This window comes from Rhagoletis pomonella, unplaced genomic scaffold (genome assembly GCF_013731165.1).
Source record: "Rhagoletis pomonella isolate Grant_MI unplaced genomic scaffold, Rhpom_1.0 Rhpom_scaffold_00001, whole genome shotgun sequence".
Classification (NCBI taxonomy): domain Eukaryota; kingdom Metazoa; phylum Arthropoda; class Insecta; order Diptera; family Tephritidae; genus Rhagoletis; species Rhagoletis pomonella.
In genome coordinates, this window is record NW_023458555.1 from 2,720,768 (window position 1) to 2,738,557 (window position 17,790).

The 17,790-nt window shown below is 35.6% G+C and overlaps 1 protein-coding gene across 3 annotated transcripts in view; it reads left to right on the forward strand.

The window, feature by feature from the left end:
- Positions 1 to 17,790, forward strand: part of LOC118736345 (restin homolog) — a 184,007-nt gene that overhangs the window by 54,293 nt on the left and 111,924 nt on the right. For 2 of the 3 annotated variants that reach the window (XM_036466455.1, XM_036466441.1), the window contains exons 3-4: positions 716 to 829; positions 5,066 to 5,356. In XM_036466455.1, the coding sequence (XP_036322348.1) occupies positions 716 to 829; positions 5,066 to 5,356 (405 nt within the window). The remainder of the gene's footprint in view (positions 1 to 715; positions 830 to 5,065; positions 5,357 to 17,790) is intronic. The other variant, XM_036466447.1, reaches the window with a different exon arrangement.

Here is a 17,790-nt window from a genome sequence, read left to right on the forward strand (position 1 = left end):
TTTTTCACAAATACACTTACACAAGAGCCAGATATCGCGTGTGTGTGTGAGAGTGTATTATATGCATTTGGCTTATTGGAGCTGATGAAAGCTAATGCCATGATTAATTTCATTAATGTAATCCATTTATTTTGCATTTGACAGTTGATGGTTTGGTTATTTATTTTTAGAGCCATTTGCTGCAACAATTGCAGGCGAGTTCGCGCCGTATCGTAGAACAAACTGTAGGTCATTTGGAAAATGTGGCAGGATGGCAAATATTGTTGCTGCCGGTTGAACTCTGTTTATTTAATGTTGCGATAAGCAACGGAACATTACTTAACATGCATTTAAAATTATATAATTGTAATGTATGGCAAAGGTAATTGTGAGTTGTGGCAACAAACATGCAAACAACAAACAAATTTCATTTATTGCATACATACATACATACATACATACATACATACGTGAGTATGTACACAAACTTGCTTGAAAAAACGTTAATGCGAACTAAATATTTTACAAGAAATTAATATTATTTTTTAAGTGCATGAAATGCAAGTTTTAATTACTACGAGAATCGTTCCTAACAAACAATTTGTTGCCTCTCTGGCCCACTAACTACCGTTCGTTTTTCAGCCAATCAGTGTTGTTCTTTTCGTTCCCTGTTCCATACTTAACTCTCCATGGAGGGACATGTTGAAAATTTACAAATTGCTGTTAATTATTACAGATCAATTGCGACGCTGACAGACGTAAAGCAGCTGATATGCGCACATTGAAAGACACTTATGAAATCCGATTGACTCAATTAACTAAATCTGCCAAAACTGAAATTTCACGTCTGGTAAGTTGAAACGAATGGGGAACTAGTTGAAGTGCCAAATGCAATAATCGCTTTAGCGCTTCAAAAATATTTAGGTGCGATAAAAGGCTTAACGTGAAAATTTAGGGATATTAGCCGAAGGAAGTCAAGTGGTATCTATAAATGTATTATTAAACGTTTCACTGAGAGGATACTACAATGTAGACCTGCAAAACTATCGACAATCAGACCACCGATAGTATTCGATATTATTTTCAAAACTCTCGATATATCGTCGAAAGTATCGTATAAGGTTTTCGCCAAATTTTTTTATGAATATTTATTTAAATAAAAGCGTTGTAAAATGCATTCGGACTTGAAGTTTGGATACCCTTGTAACCTACTGGACGTGTTGTTTTTTTTTAATTATTTAACCGCTAAGTTAGAAGTAAAGTTATGGAAAATTTGACATGAATTAAAATTTAAAATAAATTGGGCTTTCTGGAATTTAAAATTTCTTAGATATCCTCCGACAAATATGAGGCATTCTCAATGTAGATTGAAATTTTAAAACAACCATTTTTTTTATCCAAAAAGTAATGGTTTTTACTTACCTTTTATTAAATAGTCAATAGTGGTGAGTAGAAAACATTAAAAGTGTTGTTATAAGTTAATTTGTATTTTAAAAGGTGGAAGGTTTTCCGTTCTTTTGCAAATTTTTCGTTACTATTTAGAAAAAGTAGCAACCAAATTTTTAGTGCGACTTGGATGTTTCATATAAATGAAATACAAAGAAGAAATAAAATTAGAAAAATAAAAGCATCGATACTATCGATAGTGCCATCGATAGTTTTACACCTTTCTTACAATGTTGGATAAATCTTTCTGGTAAACTTAGTTTTAGACATTTGTGATGATTTGATGCTGAATCTGGGCGAACTGCACTCCAGGCGTTGACGAATCCTCTATTTACCTCTAAACTTACTTTGTGATTAAAGTCATGGCTTAATTATGAGGTTCAATAAAAGAATCAATTGAAATGGCGTTCACGCGAAAGAGAGCTTATAATGAAAGGGTCACAGCCCATCCACTATAATTTAAATGAAACTGATTTTATTTCCTTAGACTATAGTTGACTCTAATGATTGAGGAAGATTTTATGCGTAAAATAAAGTAATGCAATATTTTTTCTGCATAACTCGAAAAATTTGTTTAGGTTTTGCAACAGTTAAAGAGGATTTAAATTTTATTAAAAAACCGTGATTCTCAATAACATTGCGTATTATGCCTCTCTTAACAGCAGTGGTACCTACTACCGGGGCTACATATGTATATCGATGATGTTGCCTGTTTTGTTACGGTCCCACTTTTTTTTTGTAGAGAATTGGCTGTCCGCAAAACCAACCAAGTGTTGTTATCTTTACTACCAGAAGAAGGTTAGACGGTTTCACTTCCTGTTACTGTTAAAGTTGTTCAGATTTAGATTTTTTGAAATGGTTTGAGGGTGTAATTCTATATTGATCATAAGATCGCTAAAGTCTTATTGCAGGATAATATGACTCCTTGAATGTTTAGTGAAAAAATTGTGATGTAAGGTTTCTTTAAGTCAGGAGCTGGCTTACTTACAAAAAAAAAAATGGCGTCAAGTTTTACTTTACTCGGGGGAATTATGCCTTAAAATTGCGGGTTAAATCCTTCAGAAAATGGGATCACCTGTACAAAAATAGTTAACGTCTCTTAGGTGAAAAGCGAAGTGCTTGGCCAGCGCTCTAATAATTTGCTGAGGAGTCGGCATCGAAAGATTCAGTGAAAATATTTTCGCTGAGCCTCTTTAACTCTTGATCCCAAATCACACAGTATAATCAGATCAGAACTAAAAAACTCATGATGTCTTCAATCTCAGAAGCTCTAGGTAGGTATCGGTCCTCAATGAGCAGACGGGTTTGTAGCAGTCTGAGAGGCTCTTGGCTTGTCTCTTCTTGGGGTTTAAACACTTGACTCTAATTGGCATTGGCATACTTATATAAAAATGGGAATGTTCCCGCTTTGTAGAGAATGAGACTTTTTGTTGGTATATCTACAAATGTGCTTTGAAAAGAATAACTGAACCATGGACCTACATATATTCCAGTAAATTCATAAACTAGTACAAGCAATTGATAATGTCTTAAGCAAGCGGAAAAGCGCAAAAGTTCCTTCAGTTCATGTAAGCTCTGGTTTAAGACTTTAATCAGAAATCCTGTAAAGCATTCGTTCAAGAATTAACTTTTGAATGAATTCCATCAGTTTGAGGCTCAACAGTGCTTCTATGCGTACACACGTACATATGCACTTATATGCACATAAATTTAGTTGCCATTATACGAATCGGTAGCTAGAGTTGCAATAACTGCTTTCTTTTGAACTTTTACGAGTATTAAACACCGAATACTACAACCGAGATGGAGAACTAAGAAAAATCATTTAACATTTTTACGTTATCAACATGAAACACGAGAAAAATTAGTTAACGAAATTTCCCATTAAGAACATTTTCTAATGTGCACGACCGGCACCGACATTCGTTAAGAATAAATACATTTATCTACTATCAATGGAGTGAGTCATGTATGGTCAAGTGAGATCGACGCCAGCACGCACTTTGCTGGAATCAAAAGTCATTTTCATGAAGCAAAGAATGTTGCATGCAGCAAATGCAGTAATGTAATATGTGTTTATGTATGTGTGTATATACATACATACATATTTGTAAGCAACTTTAGCTTCATTTTGGCTTGAATCAAAAAAAATTCTAGTTGCTGCAGGCATTTTTCTGGTCTTTCCTGCGCCTATTCCGCTGAGGACCACAGCAGCCGGAAGTGGGAGTGGAACAAGAAAGATTACTCAGACGAGTGTGTATATAATTTTTAGTATATCCAATAAATTTATTTAAAAAAATATATATATACATTTTTTGCGCCAACTTGCTAGATTTGAATAAGTTTTTTTTTGTTTTTGCCGTTGTTTTTATTTGAAAACTCTGCTTTTATGCTTGCATATAAACAGTTCAAGAAAATCAATTTATTTTGTCATAAATAACTCCAAAATACGTTCAATTATCGTTATCGATGCCTGTCAATAATCTGTCACAACAATTGTCAACAACTTTGCACCGTTGAGCTAACTAAATAAGTACATACATAACTACCAAATCGACAGCATCCAATAAATATGTGCACTCGTCGTCGCACCCATTCACGCTGCAAAATTTGATTTATGGTTACGCAGGCAACAAGTGTTAGCCACAGGCCAAATTGAAATGAGTGCGAAATTGCAGTGCGCAGGCCACCGATTTTCGTTGGCTTTCGCAAGAGCCCGGTAAATTGTTAGCTGCTTGCTTGCTCAGTAGATTGCCTTGTCTACGTTCTTTTTGCGTGAATTTCCAGACTGTTTTTTTTTCGTGCGGGATTGTTTGAACATACGCACTCTCCTGTAGCCTGCGGCTCTGAATTTGTGCATTTTTTATGGTTGAATAAAAAAAAATGCAAGAAGTGGTGAAGTTTTTGGCGGCAAAAATCTTCCCACGAGCTGGTCAAATGATTCATAAGCGGGTTTTATTGCAATGGTGGTCATGAAATTTAAAAATCTGTTAATTAAAAAAAAATCAGAAGAATATTAGCAAGTTGTTATGGGCGATTTAAGATTGAAAGGTTATGAAAAAATTTAATTTTTATTTTAATTTACCGTTGTTTTAGCATTAGAGCTTCCGACGTGAGGCGTGCAGACGTCTCATACAGTCGTCTGAAGTAATTTCTATATGCACCCACAATGCCAAACTTGGGTGGTTACATTCTATGTGGACATAGAAATCGGGCTATAGCAATCTTGGAGGCTTAGGTAGCGTTAAAAAATGCTACCCAAAAAAAATAAAAAAGTTCAAGATGCACTCTTCAGTTAGAGGAGTATGTCATCTTGTGAATTTCAAAGTGGCTGGAAATTTATGAGCTGAAAAGAAAAATTTCTTCCATGGGCTCAACAATGGTTTGCTTTTGGAAATAACCTTAAATGATGGGCTAAAACGGAGCTAAAACTTCAAGTTTATTCAGGTCCACTGAGACAGAAATCCGATTGTGTCTGAAGTACGACGAGATGTGTCAAAACATTTTCATGGCTGATTTTTGAAACCAACTATTAGAAGCACTTAATTAATACAAATTACATTTTCCCTTAATTATGATAAACACACACATGTTAATCAAACAGATTTATATTTACTTATTTTCCATTCTATTTGTACAGCTGGAGGAAATAAAAACCAAAGAACGTAATATTGGGCAACTTAGAAAGGAATTACAAACACTACAGGCACGGCCAAATAGCCAAGCTGAAGTGAAAAGCAGAAATGCAACGACAAATCAACAAACAACGAATAAAACGACGAAACCAAAGAAAAATAATAACAACAATAAGTCCAAAACAAATACAAGAAACAATAGATCGAACGAAATGAATGCTTCCACCTCCGCTTTGACGAAAAAGACGGAGGATAGCAGGGATACAACAGACGGAGAGGCTCAACATCCAAATGAGGTAAGCGAAAGAAAACTACTTTTACTTTTACTTGTGTACTTATTTACTTAGCTATAGTTGAAAATACCATTTCAAAGAAGTATGTATTTTGTAGATATGATTTTGACTTAAGAAACGTGTAAAGCCGCTTGCTCTCAGATGAGCTGGGAGAATTGACTCGAATATGAAGTTACATCATTATTCAAGCAAATTTAACGGTGAGCACATGCCTAAAGTAGGCTTCAGACGGGGCGAGTGCAAGTTCTTTTGAAAAGTCTGTCAAACTCAAGAATTTCCACAAGCACTTACACCTTGCATGTAAAGTGACTTGCCGCTACTACTTTTGGTTTGTTTAAATGGTGAATGCAGAATATTCCACTTTCAACTATGTTAGCAGATAGTTTTGTGCTTAAAAACTGACCTGAATTTTTTGTTTAAATGCTAAAAGCAGCAAAATTTTGAATGCTTTAATGAATACATAAATAGTTCCTATGAGGATAATAAATTAAGTACAAGTATTTTTTGTATAAGTGATACAACATTTTTATAGTTTTTTACAAATTTACAAAAAATCGCGTCACACGGCAACACTCAATTGCAAGTTGAAATTATTTCACGAAAGCGATTTGCATAATTTCTGGAGCAGTTACAGCTTGTAATTTTTATTTCCGAAAGTGATTGCTGCAAATATGCAAAAAAGGCTTTCTGGCTGTTAACACAGGAAAGTAGATTTTCGAGAAAGTGCTAGAGAAAGCGCTTGCATTGCCACGTCTCACAACAATTTTAGAGCTTTTGAATGTACAAAACTTAAACCGGTGAAAGTCAGATTCGGCATTTTATAAGATTAGTAGACCAAAAAAAAAAAAGAAGAAGTTCAGAAGAAAAGAAACTGCTTAAATGCCAATCACGTGCTAATCTAACTAAGAACATAAATCTTTTTGCATTCGATTTCTTTTTCATTTAAAACATCAAAGCAATAATTCATTCAGAATTTTTATGTGTCAAACCGAGAAACTGAAGCAACTCAAATCATAATCGTCTTAATTAACTTAAGTAATCATTAGTTTCATCCGCCATAATCCCATTTTGCTAATATGTCACTTCGTTCAGCGCTTTGCAAACGTAAATCGTAATTATGGACAATGAATGACATTATTAACATTTTTCGCTACGCTTGGTCACGCAAATCTAAAATCTTCGCCAAGCAATGATTTCGTCTTGTGAGGCAGTCAAGTAACTTCTTTAGAGACAGAAAGTGTTTTTTAGTGTTGTTTTATTTTTTTTCTACTGCTGTCCTCTTTTTGTGCGATTTCTTTTCTGAAAGTCTAATGAATCTAATTGGATTCTGCGACGAGGCGCATGGATAGTTTGCATTTCGGTTGATTTATGAACGAATTATGTGTATGTTGAAAGATTATTGTTATTTCGATAGGGTCTTCGTCTTCGTCTTAAAAACACTTTTCTTTTTTTTTAAATATGTATGTAAATCATTATCAGACGGCTTTGGTAATCTCGATTTAATTCGATTTTCTTATTTTAGTCTCGATTCGAGTACATAGGTTTTGTTCAATGATATTTTTATTTTATTTATTTGTAATTTTTTTACTAAGCTCATGAGCCCTTGCCACTTATACTCCTTCCCTCCCTCTTGAAAATAAAATATGAGCCCAAACTCAAAATATTATTAAAAATATTCAGTTTAAGGCAAAGCTCACTATTTATACGAGAACAATTAAGATTAAAATATCTATTTAAAATAGCTATTTAGTATAAAATAAATATGTATGTATGTACGTACATATGTATACACGTGGAGCATGTTGAAATGACTCACGACTCACGACAACCAGCCTGCCGTAGAGATCTCCAATCAGCAATTAGTTGTATTGGTTATTTACATAGGGGTATTTATGAATAAATAAATATTTAGCCCCGTCCATACGTTTGCCAGTTAGGGGATCCGCTCGTTGCCCTATACATATGCACACGAAACTGTGTGTGGTAATCTATCTACATACATATATGGAAAATCTGAAGAAAAAATTTTCCTACGCTTAACATACAATGTACATACGTATCTACAAATAACGAGTAAATCAACCACACTCTATTAGTCTCATTCAATATGCTGGTAACTCGATTGACAATATTGGCTGTTTTAAATACATACTTACATATATGCGACTAAGTATTTCGATGACTTTGATTTCACACTCATTAAACAGATAAGGGCGTTTACCTACATGATTGTGAATCCGTATGTATGTACATACTCACAAATACTAGGACCGGGACCTACAGCGACGCTGATTTAGCTTGGACAATTTGTATGAGAACTTTTATGATTCTGGCTGCGGTTTTAAGATCAGAATACACTTTTATTCATGGCACTACTCATACATACATACATGCATACATACATACACACATATATTGTATGCCGTTTTGAGTTTGTCATCTTTTGTTATTGACAACGGAAATGGCAGACGCGTAAAATTTTGAACCCAAACAAAAGATTTTTTTTTCGAATTTGCTTTCTGTTATTTACCACCTATAAAATATTGAGAATGGGCATTGAACGCAAGTGAGGTGCAACCGTTTGGGGTGAATCGATCGTCAAAACAAAAAAAAACTAAAATCAATGTTCTTCTGCAATAACGACACAACTCATAATTGCGTGCATGTAATTTATATAGCAGATTAGATTGATAAATAACCATATAATTCTGTGGAACATTGACATAAGTTTACTTGTTACTAATTCAACAGGGGGCGCGATTGTGTAATTTGTCAAAAAAGCCAAGTTGGTAACACTTACTACTGAACAGCGGCACATGTGGCAGTTGCGATTGCAAAATTGTCGATTGGTCAGTGTTGTTGTAATATCTAAATAATACAGTTCTGTGCCGTTGTTCAGTAATACCGTTTTTTTTTTTTTAACGGACGTTGGAGTGGGGTTGCTACTCATCAAGTGGCCCGTTCGCAACATCTGGCTAATACCAGTGAACTTATTTTCGTTTAACTACCTAAATAACATAAAATTTTCAGTCTACTAAATGTTTATAAAGCCTTCATAGAGAATAACTGCAAATAATACGCAATAATAACGCTTCAACAAATATTATTGCCAAATTATGAAACACGGCAGATTTTATTGGCTCTACTGAAAATTTTTATAATTTGAGTTCTGTCGTTTTTGCCGAGGACCATCGATATGTAAATATGTACATATGTATATTAGACTGCATCACTCCCCATACCAAAAAAGTGGTACTGGCTTTCTACTGGGATTATTAAATCTGTTAGATATATTTTAAGACTTGCATCAAAAAATATTTCGAAAAATATTAAGATTTACGTGGGCTGGACCGATTTGAAAATACCTCCAAAAATGGAGTTTTTATGAATAAAAACAGCTTCTTAAAGGATTTTTTGAAAAAAATGCCCTCCGATAAAAAGACAGTTTAAGCTTAATAAATTTGCACAAAAATTAAAAAAAAAAATCAACGAAATGGTATCTAATAATGAGATTTTTGATGCTTTTGAACTTAAAGTTTAAGTTTGGTATAAGAAAAACTTGAATAACTGGACCGAAACTATTCCGATTTAGACTTGCGAGACATCATTGGAAAGGTTTTTTCTAACCCTGTATACATATATTATTCTCGCAGGTGGGGTCGTTAACGCTTTAATTCGTGTGGAGTTGGATCACCCTCTAACGAAATTTGTTCGTGGCCTCTAAGGCGGTACAGCTACGAATATATTAGAAGATGGGGGATGAGGTAAGGTGTTTGTAACCAGAAACTCAGCAATGGCCACCCTGCCCATCTGTGCCACCTTCGCAATAGCCGTCAGGCTAAAGGCTCAGATATGCATACTTTGCACTGCACTGCATAGCATGTAATTTTTACTCAGAAATCAAAAAATGAACTGACTTCCACATACATGTGTAATGCTGTGCATTGGATGACCGCTGACATGCAAAGCTCATTTAACAGACTCCTTATGTGACAACTCTCATGGAATGCCAAGTATGCATAACTGAGCCTTAATGCCTACGTAGAAGGTCTTGAACATACAGTGGTAGGAAAGTAGCTTCAAGTTTAATGCGATTTAGTACTAAGTACCATGTGAAATTTGGATCCTTGGTCTAGAAAAATGAGCCTAAATGCCCATCCAGCAAAGACAGCTTTCATTCTTCGTTAATAATGTTACGAGTTCGCTGACTCTAGCAGAGACATTCATTCAGATAGCTGCGTGTTATTCCAAAAAAGCTACCGGGCAGCACAAATCTGATGTAGAGAAGCTGAATGTACTTGATTACCGGATGTACTGGATGTACTGGAGTATTGGATGTACACAGCGCACCTAATTTGGTTCTATACCCTCACAGTCTGGTGGCCGTCCGTGGATAAATCTATAATACGAAATAAGCAATTCAAGGTTTAGTGGAAGGGGTGTCTGATTACAAAAGGGGCTTTACCTTCAACACCGACACATTTAAGCCCCACAGACCCTGGTATAGGCCTGAGACCTGTGAATAGATCTGTGACCATACACACTTATGGCTCTAAATTACACCTCAAATTGGGAAGTGGGGTAAACTCGAAAGAGAAAAACTAAAAGCAACGGCCGAAGCTACAAGGTGGCTGATGGATTCTTCTTTTAACCTGAATTAAGAATTATCTTATGGCGTTTTCATTTCTGCAAAAAAAGTTGCCTTTTCATTGCCCAGTTCTTAGTGTCTGTGGAAATGAGAAGGTAACATTTTTCGGTCAGTAAAGTCCCAAAAAAATTCAAAACATTTAAGCTTATCAAAATATCCATTTTAACACAAGAAATGTGCGGCGTTGAACAATTATTAATAAAGGAAAAAAAGTAATCGTACAATTAGATAAAAAAAAGATATATCGTATCGAGGGAACACTGACCTAACAAAAGGTGACAAAGCAGATAATTGAAGGCATAACAAAACAATGGTAGTAGAATAATGAGAAGGAAGTATAGGGTAAATTAATAACCGACTGAAGTGCATGTGTATGTACATACATACGTAAGTGGCAGCGTGTGCTTCGAAAAACTTCAAAAATACGAGTACATACAAACATACAATATACATATGTATGTGTGCCCAAAAGTAAAAAAAAAATAGCGATCCATAAGAGTGAAATAAAAAAAAACCAAGCCATCTACTGAATGGCCACACGACAAATATGTATATAATTTTCAGAACGAAAAACACATTTATACGACAAACATAAGAAAAACTACGAATAAATAGAGGGAGAAAAAATTGCTGACATCAATAGAGAGAATGGAAGAGTGCGAAGAGCACAGAGGCAAGTTACAGCGGCTGAAAATTATGAATGAATTGGCTCAGGTGCCGCAAAGAGTGCGACGAACTTGTCTGAAGAGGTGGTTGTCTTCTAGTTGCAGTCCAATTGGAGTTGATGCAACACAAAGTGCATCGCCTAACAACATTTCAAATATGCCCGAAAAGACACCCTATTCATTAGTTTATTACCGTAAAAATTGATCTTAGAAAATATGTAAACTTATTAAAATTACAGAAGAAAGATGTCGCGTTGAGCTTCAATACTTCCGAACATGTTCAACGTTCAAGCTGATTAAAATAAAAGCTGCTTTCCCACATCGCGCGTATTGCACATTTATGGACTTTTTCCTTACTGCCTAACTTGGCCAGCGCGCGATTGTTGACCGTTGGTGACCAAAAGAAAAGTGCTAACTCGACATGGCCTATTCGAAATGAACGAACGGGCTGTCGCTGAGTGGCGAAGACTCACGAAAAAGCGGCAAGAAAGATGAAAAATTAAAAAAAGAGAGAAACTTGCTTAAGCCACCTTCCGTTCGCAGGTGTTCTCTACCGTTAATGCCCAGTGAGCTGGTGTATGATGTCTGGTGCTGGCTGGGCTCAAGTTGCATTGTTGCGTCGCGTCAGTTGAGTTCGAGAGACGTTCAGGTGCGCATGCTTGAGCGGATACACGCGCGTTCTTAGCATTTAATCTATTAGATATTAGCTAACGCTGCTGTTTTGTATGTGAAACTAATTACATACTAATTATAAAAAAACATAAAATGTCAAAGTACAAAGTATTTGGATTATTAAAAAATGCAATTAAAAATTAGAAGAAAAAAAACAAACGTAACGTAATGATGTTTTAACTATTAAACAAATTAACTTAATTGATGTGAATTGTGGAATATTTAAATACTAAAACAAAGAGTTAATTCATTAATTCTTAAGAATCTCACAGCGTCAGTTGCAATCAGTGATATTCTTTAGCTTACTGCCTGCAGTACAAATATTTCTGCGAATTTAATTATTCACCCTGGCCGTGCCTGTGTTTTTGTAATTTAATATGCCTGCTTAATGCAACCAACGGTCACTTGGCCAGTTTGCTAACGAAGCCAGCAAAACAGCTCCACGCTTTGAAGTTAAAAACAGTCCCAAGAAGAATTGAAGTGCGAAAATAACAGTGAAAGCAAAAAAAAAATCCCATTTGGTATTTAAATAAAACCAAATATTTAATGCAAAAGGAAGAGGACAGCATAACTCCTTCCTTTCAACGATTTTTGTTGAGCCGCTCGTGGTTTGTGCAAACATAAACATTTACGTATGTATATGCACAAATATACAAATGTACGTATGCATGTAAATATATTTACCCAGCAGTTCATTAGTGCTTCTACATTTGTTGTTGCCGTTTTTGTTTTTGTGTTACGACTGTGCACCTGAAATTCGATACTTTTAAACTCATTCCACTTCTGCTCTGCTGCCGCAATCACTCCACTGGGCAATTTGCAACCTGGATGCGGCTACTCAGCGGCTAGTTCGTTAAAATCGGTCAAACACCGCTTGACAGGTTTCGTAAGTACAAGTAAAAATACTACAGGAATGCATACATACATATGTACATAGAAAGAAAGTGAAGACTGAAAGGCGAAATTGGTTTCATTTGCTTCGTATTGAGGAGAACTGTTTGGCGAAGTGAGGTCTGCTAAAAGCATCTCATTTGTGTGGGAGTGTACGTGCAAACATAGAAACATACATACATATGTGTCTGCAAATATTTTAATTAAAAAATACCATTGCTAAGTATGCATTTCAGACAATTTTAACGAGTTTTTTTTTTCGTATGTATCGAATGTTGATTTCGTTTCTTTCAAAAAATGTTGCACTGCACCGGTGTAAAATCTATTTGATGTTACCCTAAACCCTGTAAAGGGGTACGTTTTTTTCCTTCGTGTCCTTGTCTAACTAACGCATTTCATAATATTGTCGATTTGCGCAACCAGCTGATTTTCAGGGCAACCCTCTCCCCTTAAAAGCTTCAAAGGGCATATAATGTGCTGTTATTGCCTTGCAAGAGTGTGACATTTTAAGAAACGAACAACAAATTATTTTCACCATGACATTTTTTGGTATAAACGAAAACACCATAAGCCAATGATTTTCATTTCTATGTACGAATGTGCTAAGTATTTATGTATGTATGTATGTATACCCTTCGATGTTGCGGCGTCACTGTAATTCTTCATTCCTTCACCGTAATACATAAATCGCTGATGTTGCAGGAAATTTATGTTTTCCTGTATTCGAAATCATCTGATCCTGCGCATGTGGCTCTTCTGACCCGATCTGTTTCGTATTCGGTTTGCGTGTGAATCGAATTGAAATTCAATGCAGGCATTTCCTCTTATTTCCTTACTTTCATAAGTGATTCGTATTACTGCGCAGGATTGGCAGTGCATCTGCTCGTTCTAAACATACATACAAACATACTATGTAGATACATATGTACATATATCATATGAGCATGTGCATTTCGAGGGCTAATATTCAATACCCTCTATCTGCAGTTTTCACATAAATGAGATTCTGATATAAAAATCCACCTAAGACTTAACTGTCATCGGTGATATTAATGCTGACCTTGTATAACGCTTGACAGACGAATTTACTATTAAATTGCAAAGTCAGAATTGACATCAGTGACGACAGGTAAGTTCCAGATGGGTTCTAACATCACAAAGTAGTTTTTGTGAAAATTGCATATAGAGGGTATTGAATATAAGCCCTCGATTTATAGATGCACTTTACACTTATACACGAATTTAAAGTAATGAGCTCAAGAATATTTGGGTAGGCCGCATATACTTGTTAAAAAAAAAAACGGGTTCAAAACTATTAGTCAGGGGGTTCTTCATGAATAAAAATTAGTTATGGTTAATGGATAGATATTAATTTGAGGTGTGTACTGCGATCTATACATCTATTGTGCCCTCTGCTCTTTACAGCTTTTCTCTTAAACGTAGGCCTCTAACTGTTAAAAATTCTCTGGAGATGTGGACACTTTAGGTTTAGATATCTCTCGCATCTCCTGGAAATAGCATAGCATTCGACCAGAAGATATATTGGTATCTTTTTGTTTGTCTAGTCGCAGATGCGACAGAGGACGTTTGACCAAATACCCAAACCGAATTCAAAAAAATAAAAAAATACTTTAAATGCTTTATAAATCGACAATTTGTATGAAAACGTCACTGCATAAAGTCTTTTAAATCTAGTTTTATTTTCTGTTCGTACAAGTTATCCTTTAGAATGCTGTGTGCTGTTAGAATGCCTGTAAGTAATCTTAATTTCTTCTTTGGTAGATTGATTAGAAGTTGTAATCTCTAAAAACTATAAGTATTTATGTCCAAAGTAAGAATTTTGCCTGGCGTAGTCCTACTGAGCGCCTCCAATGCTGTTATCTTCTTGCTCTTCTTTCATTTTTGAGTTGAGGTGCGCTTCAGGGCCTTGACTAGTCGGTCCACTATCTAATGTCTACAGTTTACGTTTAGCGATGACGCGACTTCGGAAGATGAAAGAGATAGTCCACGTGATGTTAATAGCTGATTTATCCTTCGCATCAACTTGCGAGAGCGAGTTGGTTTCCGAGACTCTACACTGAGAAAAAAGATTAGTTTCCAAATTTCATTCTTTAACTACTTAACGAAACGGGCATAGATTTGTTGTTTTTCAACAATCAAGAAAGTTATAAGATTTGCTAAAATTTATTGCGTGTCATTAGATATATCCAAGTGTGACTTAGGCATGCAGTCATCTTCATTTAGAAGCGCTGATTGTAGCTATTCAGCTCGTACTTATGACTTTGTGGATCTAAAGCAGATGCGCTGAATTCGTCATCGTTATTTTCCAGCCAATTACAAATATTAATTAGCATTTGGCAAATGCGAGAAAATTGTTTTACGTGTATACATAAATACTTCTGTTCGCAAACAAAATGTGCTTACATATGTATTTCCAAAATGAAATTAGCGAATCCATAATTGAGTGTGAGAATTTGTTACTGCGAGTCGCAGTCGGCCGGGTTATTAGTATAGAATGCGAAAAGAGGCGCAACTCTGGAAAAAATATGGGCTACATACACATACATATTAACATTAGGGTGTCCTTAAAATCAAATGAATGACTTTTTTCAGTCTCACTCCCTCAATCGGTAAAATTACGGTCACGTATGTATATCACATATCGCTAGCTTAGAGTGAAAAGTTGCTAAGTCCACTTTTTATGAAAACTCATATTTTGATATAGGAAGCTAGAGAAATTGAATACGCATCGTTTCGAAAATTATAAAGGTACTTGTTTTGTTTTTTCCTCTTCATAAGCAATAAAAGGAAAATTTGCTAAGTTCAAAAGAAGCTCCACAAATCCGATAAGGCCAAAATAAAACGACATCTTTTAATAAATATCGAATCCTTCTGATTCTTATGAAGTTTTGCTTTGCTTTAAACGCGCAAAATGTTTGATTCAAAGTCTTGCGAAATAGTTAAAGGAAATGGCTATAGGAAGATTTTTTCCTCTCCTGTAAAATTTTTAAAATGGGACTTAGCAACTTTTCTTTCTAAGCTAGCGATATACATTTTTGTCCCGACTGGATTAACCGTCTCCAGTCTTCACGTCTTCATAGTGTAATCTGAACTTGGACCGCTGTGCGACATGCCTTAACCGTCTCCTATCGTGACCAAAATTTAATTGTGTGATATCTTCGCGCAGGCGTTGAGGCTTAGAAAATCTGATGTAAAAATTTGTTTCCTACATTTAAGGACCACCCTAATGTACGTATGTATATACATACATATGTAGGCATCTTTAAATAGATTTAACTGCAAATATTCCCACCTCTTCTTAAAGGCGGTATACAAATACATATACATAAATTAGGGTGTCCCAGAACATTGGCGGAAATTTTATTGCTGTAGCATGAACGTAAGTTGAAGAAGGGATTTTGGTTAAGAAGTTGTATTGAGGTTATCACATCGTTCCAAAAGATGTGCAGCTCAAATATTCAAAAATTTAGACATAAGCTCTGCCTCTGAACCCAAGTAAATAAAAGTTTCTGTTTTTCCAAGGATAAAAGAAATATGCTTCTTTGTTTTTGTTATTTATGACATTATAGCAACTACATTCAACAATTTTTATTGAGCTTGAGGCCGTTTTTAACGAAAAACTATTGTGGAAAAGCAACAATAATTTTAAAAAATGCTAGAAGTGATAGCTATTTGGGAAATCACCATATTTTCTCATCAGCTGACTCAGCTATTCATAAAAAAACGGCAACAAGCTCAATGGAAATATGTTTGGGTAAGTAGCTCTTAAGTGTGTATGTATATCGCTAAATTATTTAGAGCTTCTATGTAGGTTTTATTGGCCTTGATTTTCCTGAAACCCAGACTATTGCTTTTCGCTATAATGTCCAGGCCTTAGCTCAAGATCTTTTTTTTGTGCTGATAATTTTCCAAAACAGCGCGAGTTTTGCTGAGTTAAACTGCTGGATCATCTTCAAAATTACCGCTGAGTTCGATGGTGCCCAATCTCTTTTTCCGTCTTTATGATAAATCTCGTACTGCAACAACTTTCAGTGAGCTTCTGGCTAGATTTAGGATACTTTATCGATCGTTGCCTTACACAGCTCCACGGATCTACTGTCACCACAGGAAGTTTCTATATATTTGTATGTACCCCTGCAACCACCCAGAGTCTATGCAAGATGGAGGCGCGTATCGGTTACTATGCCTAACTTGTAGCACTTCTTTTACCAATGTTCCATTAGTGCACAGAGCTTCTTGACTTCGGAAGTTTGGGCCCTTTACTGGGCCGACTTTCGCCTTCCCTCGTTTCTGGCTTTTCTGTTGTAGGAAAGCTCAGTAGTGCCGTAGCCCTAGTTTAGGGGTCGTATTTAATTACTTTTGTCTGCATTTTTTGAGCAGCGCTATTCATTTTGTACCCCTAGTACTGTCGCACAGCGTGGCTAGTTCTAAGCCAAAATTTCAACACCAAGGAATCGATGTCGTATCGTATTTCGCAAACAAAAAATGTCTGATACACCCTAATGTATATGCACACCTAAGCTAGCTGTGAGGAAGATTCCAATGATTCACGCTGAGGCGCAAATCTTTACAACTAAATCATTCGCATTTCGCATTATTCACTTCAATTGATTTGTAAGCCTCATCACCGGTGCCAATACTGGCAGCTATATTTAAACATATTCATTACATACAAACGTATTTACATGGCATTTATGTATGTATGTGGGTCGCTCGCCTTTTTTATAGGCATACATACTTACAGGGTCTAGTATATTGCATGGCAGTTAAATAAGTATAGGGCTAACTATAATATGACTAAGCAAGCGTATGCAAACGTGCGAATACACATAAATCCTATTCTGAAACTATAATGTGCTTAACATCAAGTTTCGTCAAGTTTCACCAAACGTCATTTGCTTAAGGAAAGAGCGAAACTGATCGCACCTTCCGTACGGAATCAGCTGTTTGTCCTCGTACGTATGTATGTACATATGTAACACATGCAGTGTTGCCGCATTGCAATTTTTTTACCGACATTGGTAATTTTTTTCTTTATTTATCATATTTGGTAATTTTGTAACTTATGTTTAACATGGTAAATTTTTCGATTCAGTCCTACATATAACACAGGTCAAAAGAAGTTCTGGTTCCACATTAGGAAGTGGGCCGTAAGCGTTTCCTTTTACAGAAACACCTGGTTACCCTGAAAGTTTCGCAAGGCGAATAGTTCTTCGGCGTTTCTAGGTTACTATAATTGTGTGATCTACACCAAACTGCTTGATAGTGGCTATTGTTATATCTAATTAAATGTGGCAACACTGAACTCATGTAAGTAAAATATAGCCACCTAAAAGTCTACACTACGTTGCTTATGCATTTGACAGACTTTTCGTTCATTTTCTGACAGTCAGTTACGGCAGCTTATTCATATTATAGTTAGCCATTATATCTATGGATTTATATGCAAACAGGTGTAGGAGAATTATGGAAAGCGTTGCAAAAGTAAGTAAATGTAGTGCAATTTTTTTTTTGTAAGAAAGCGCCATTGAAACTCGCGA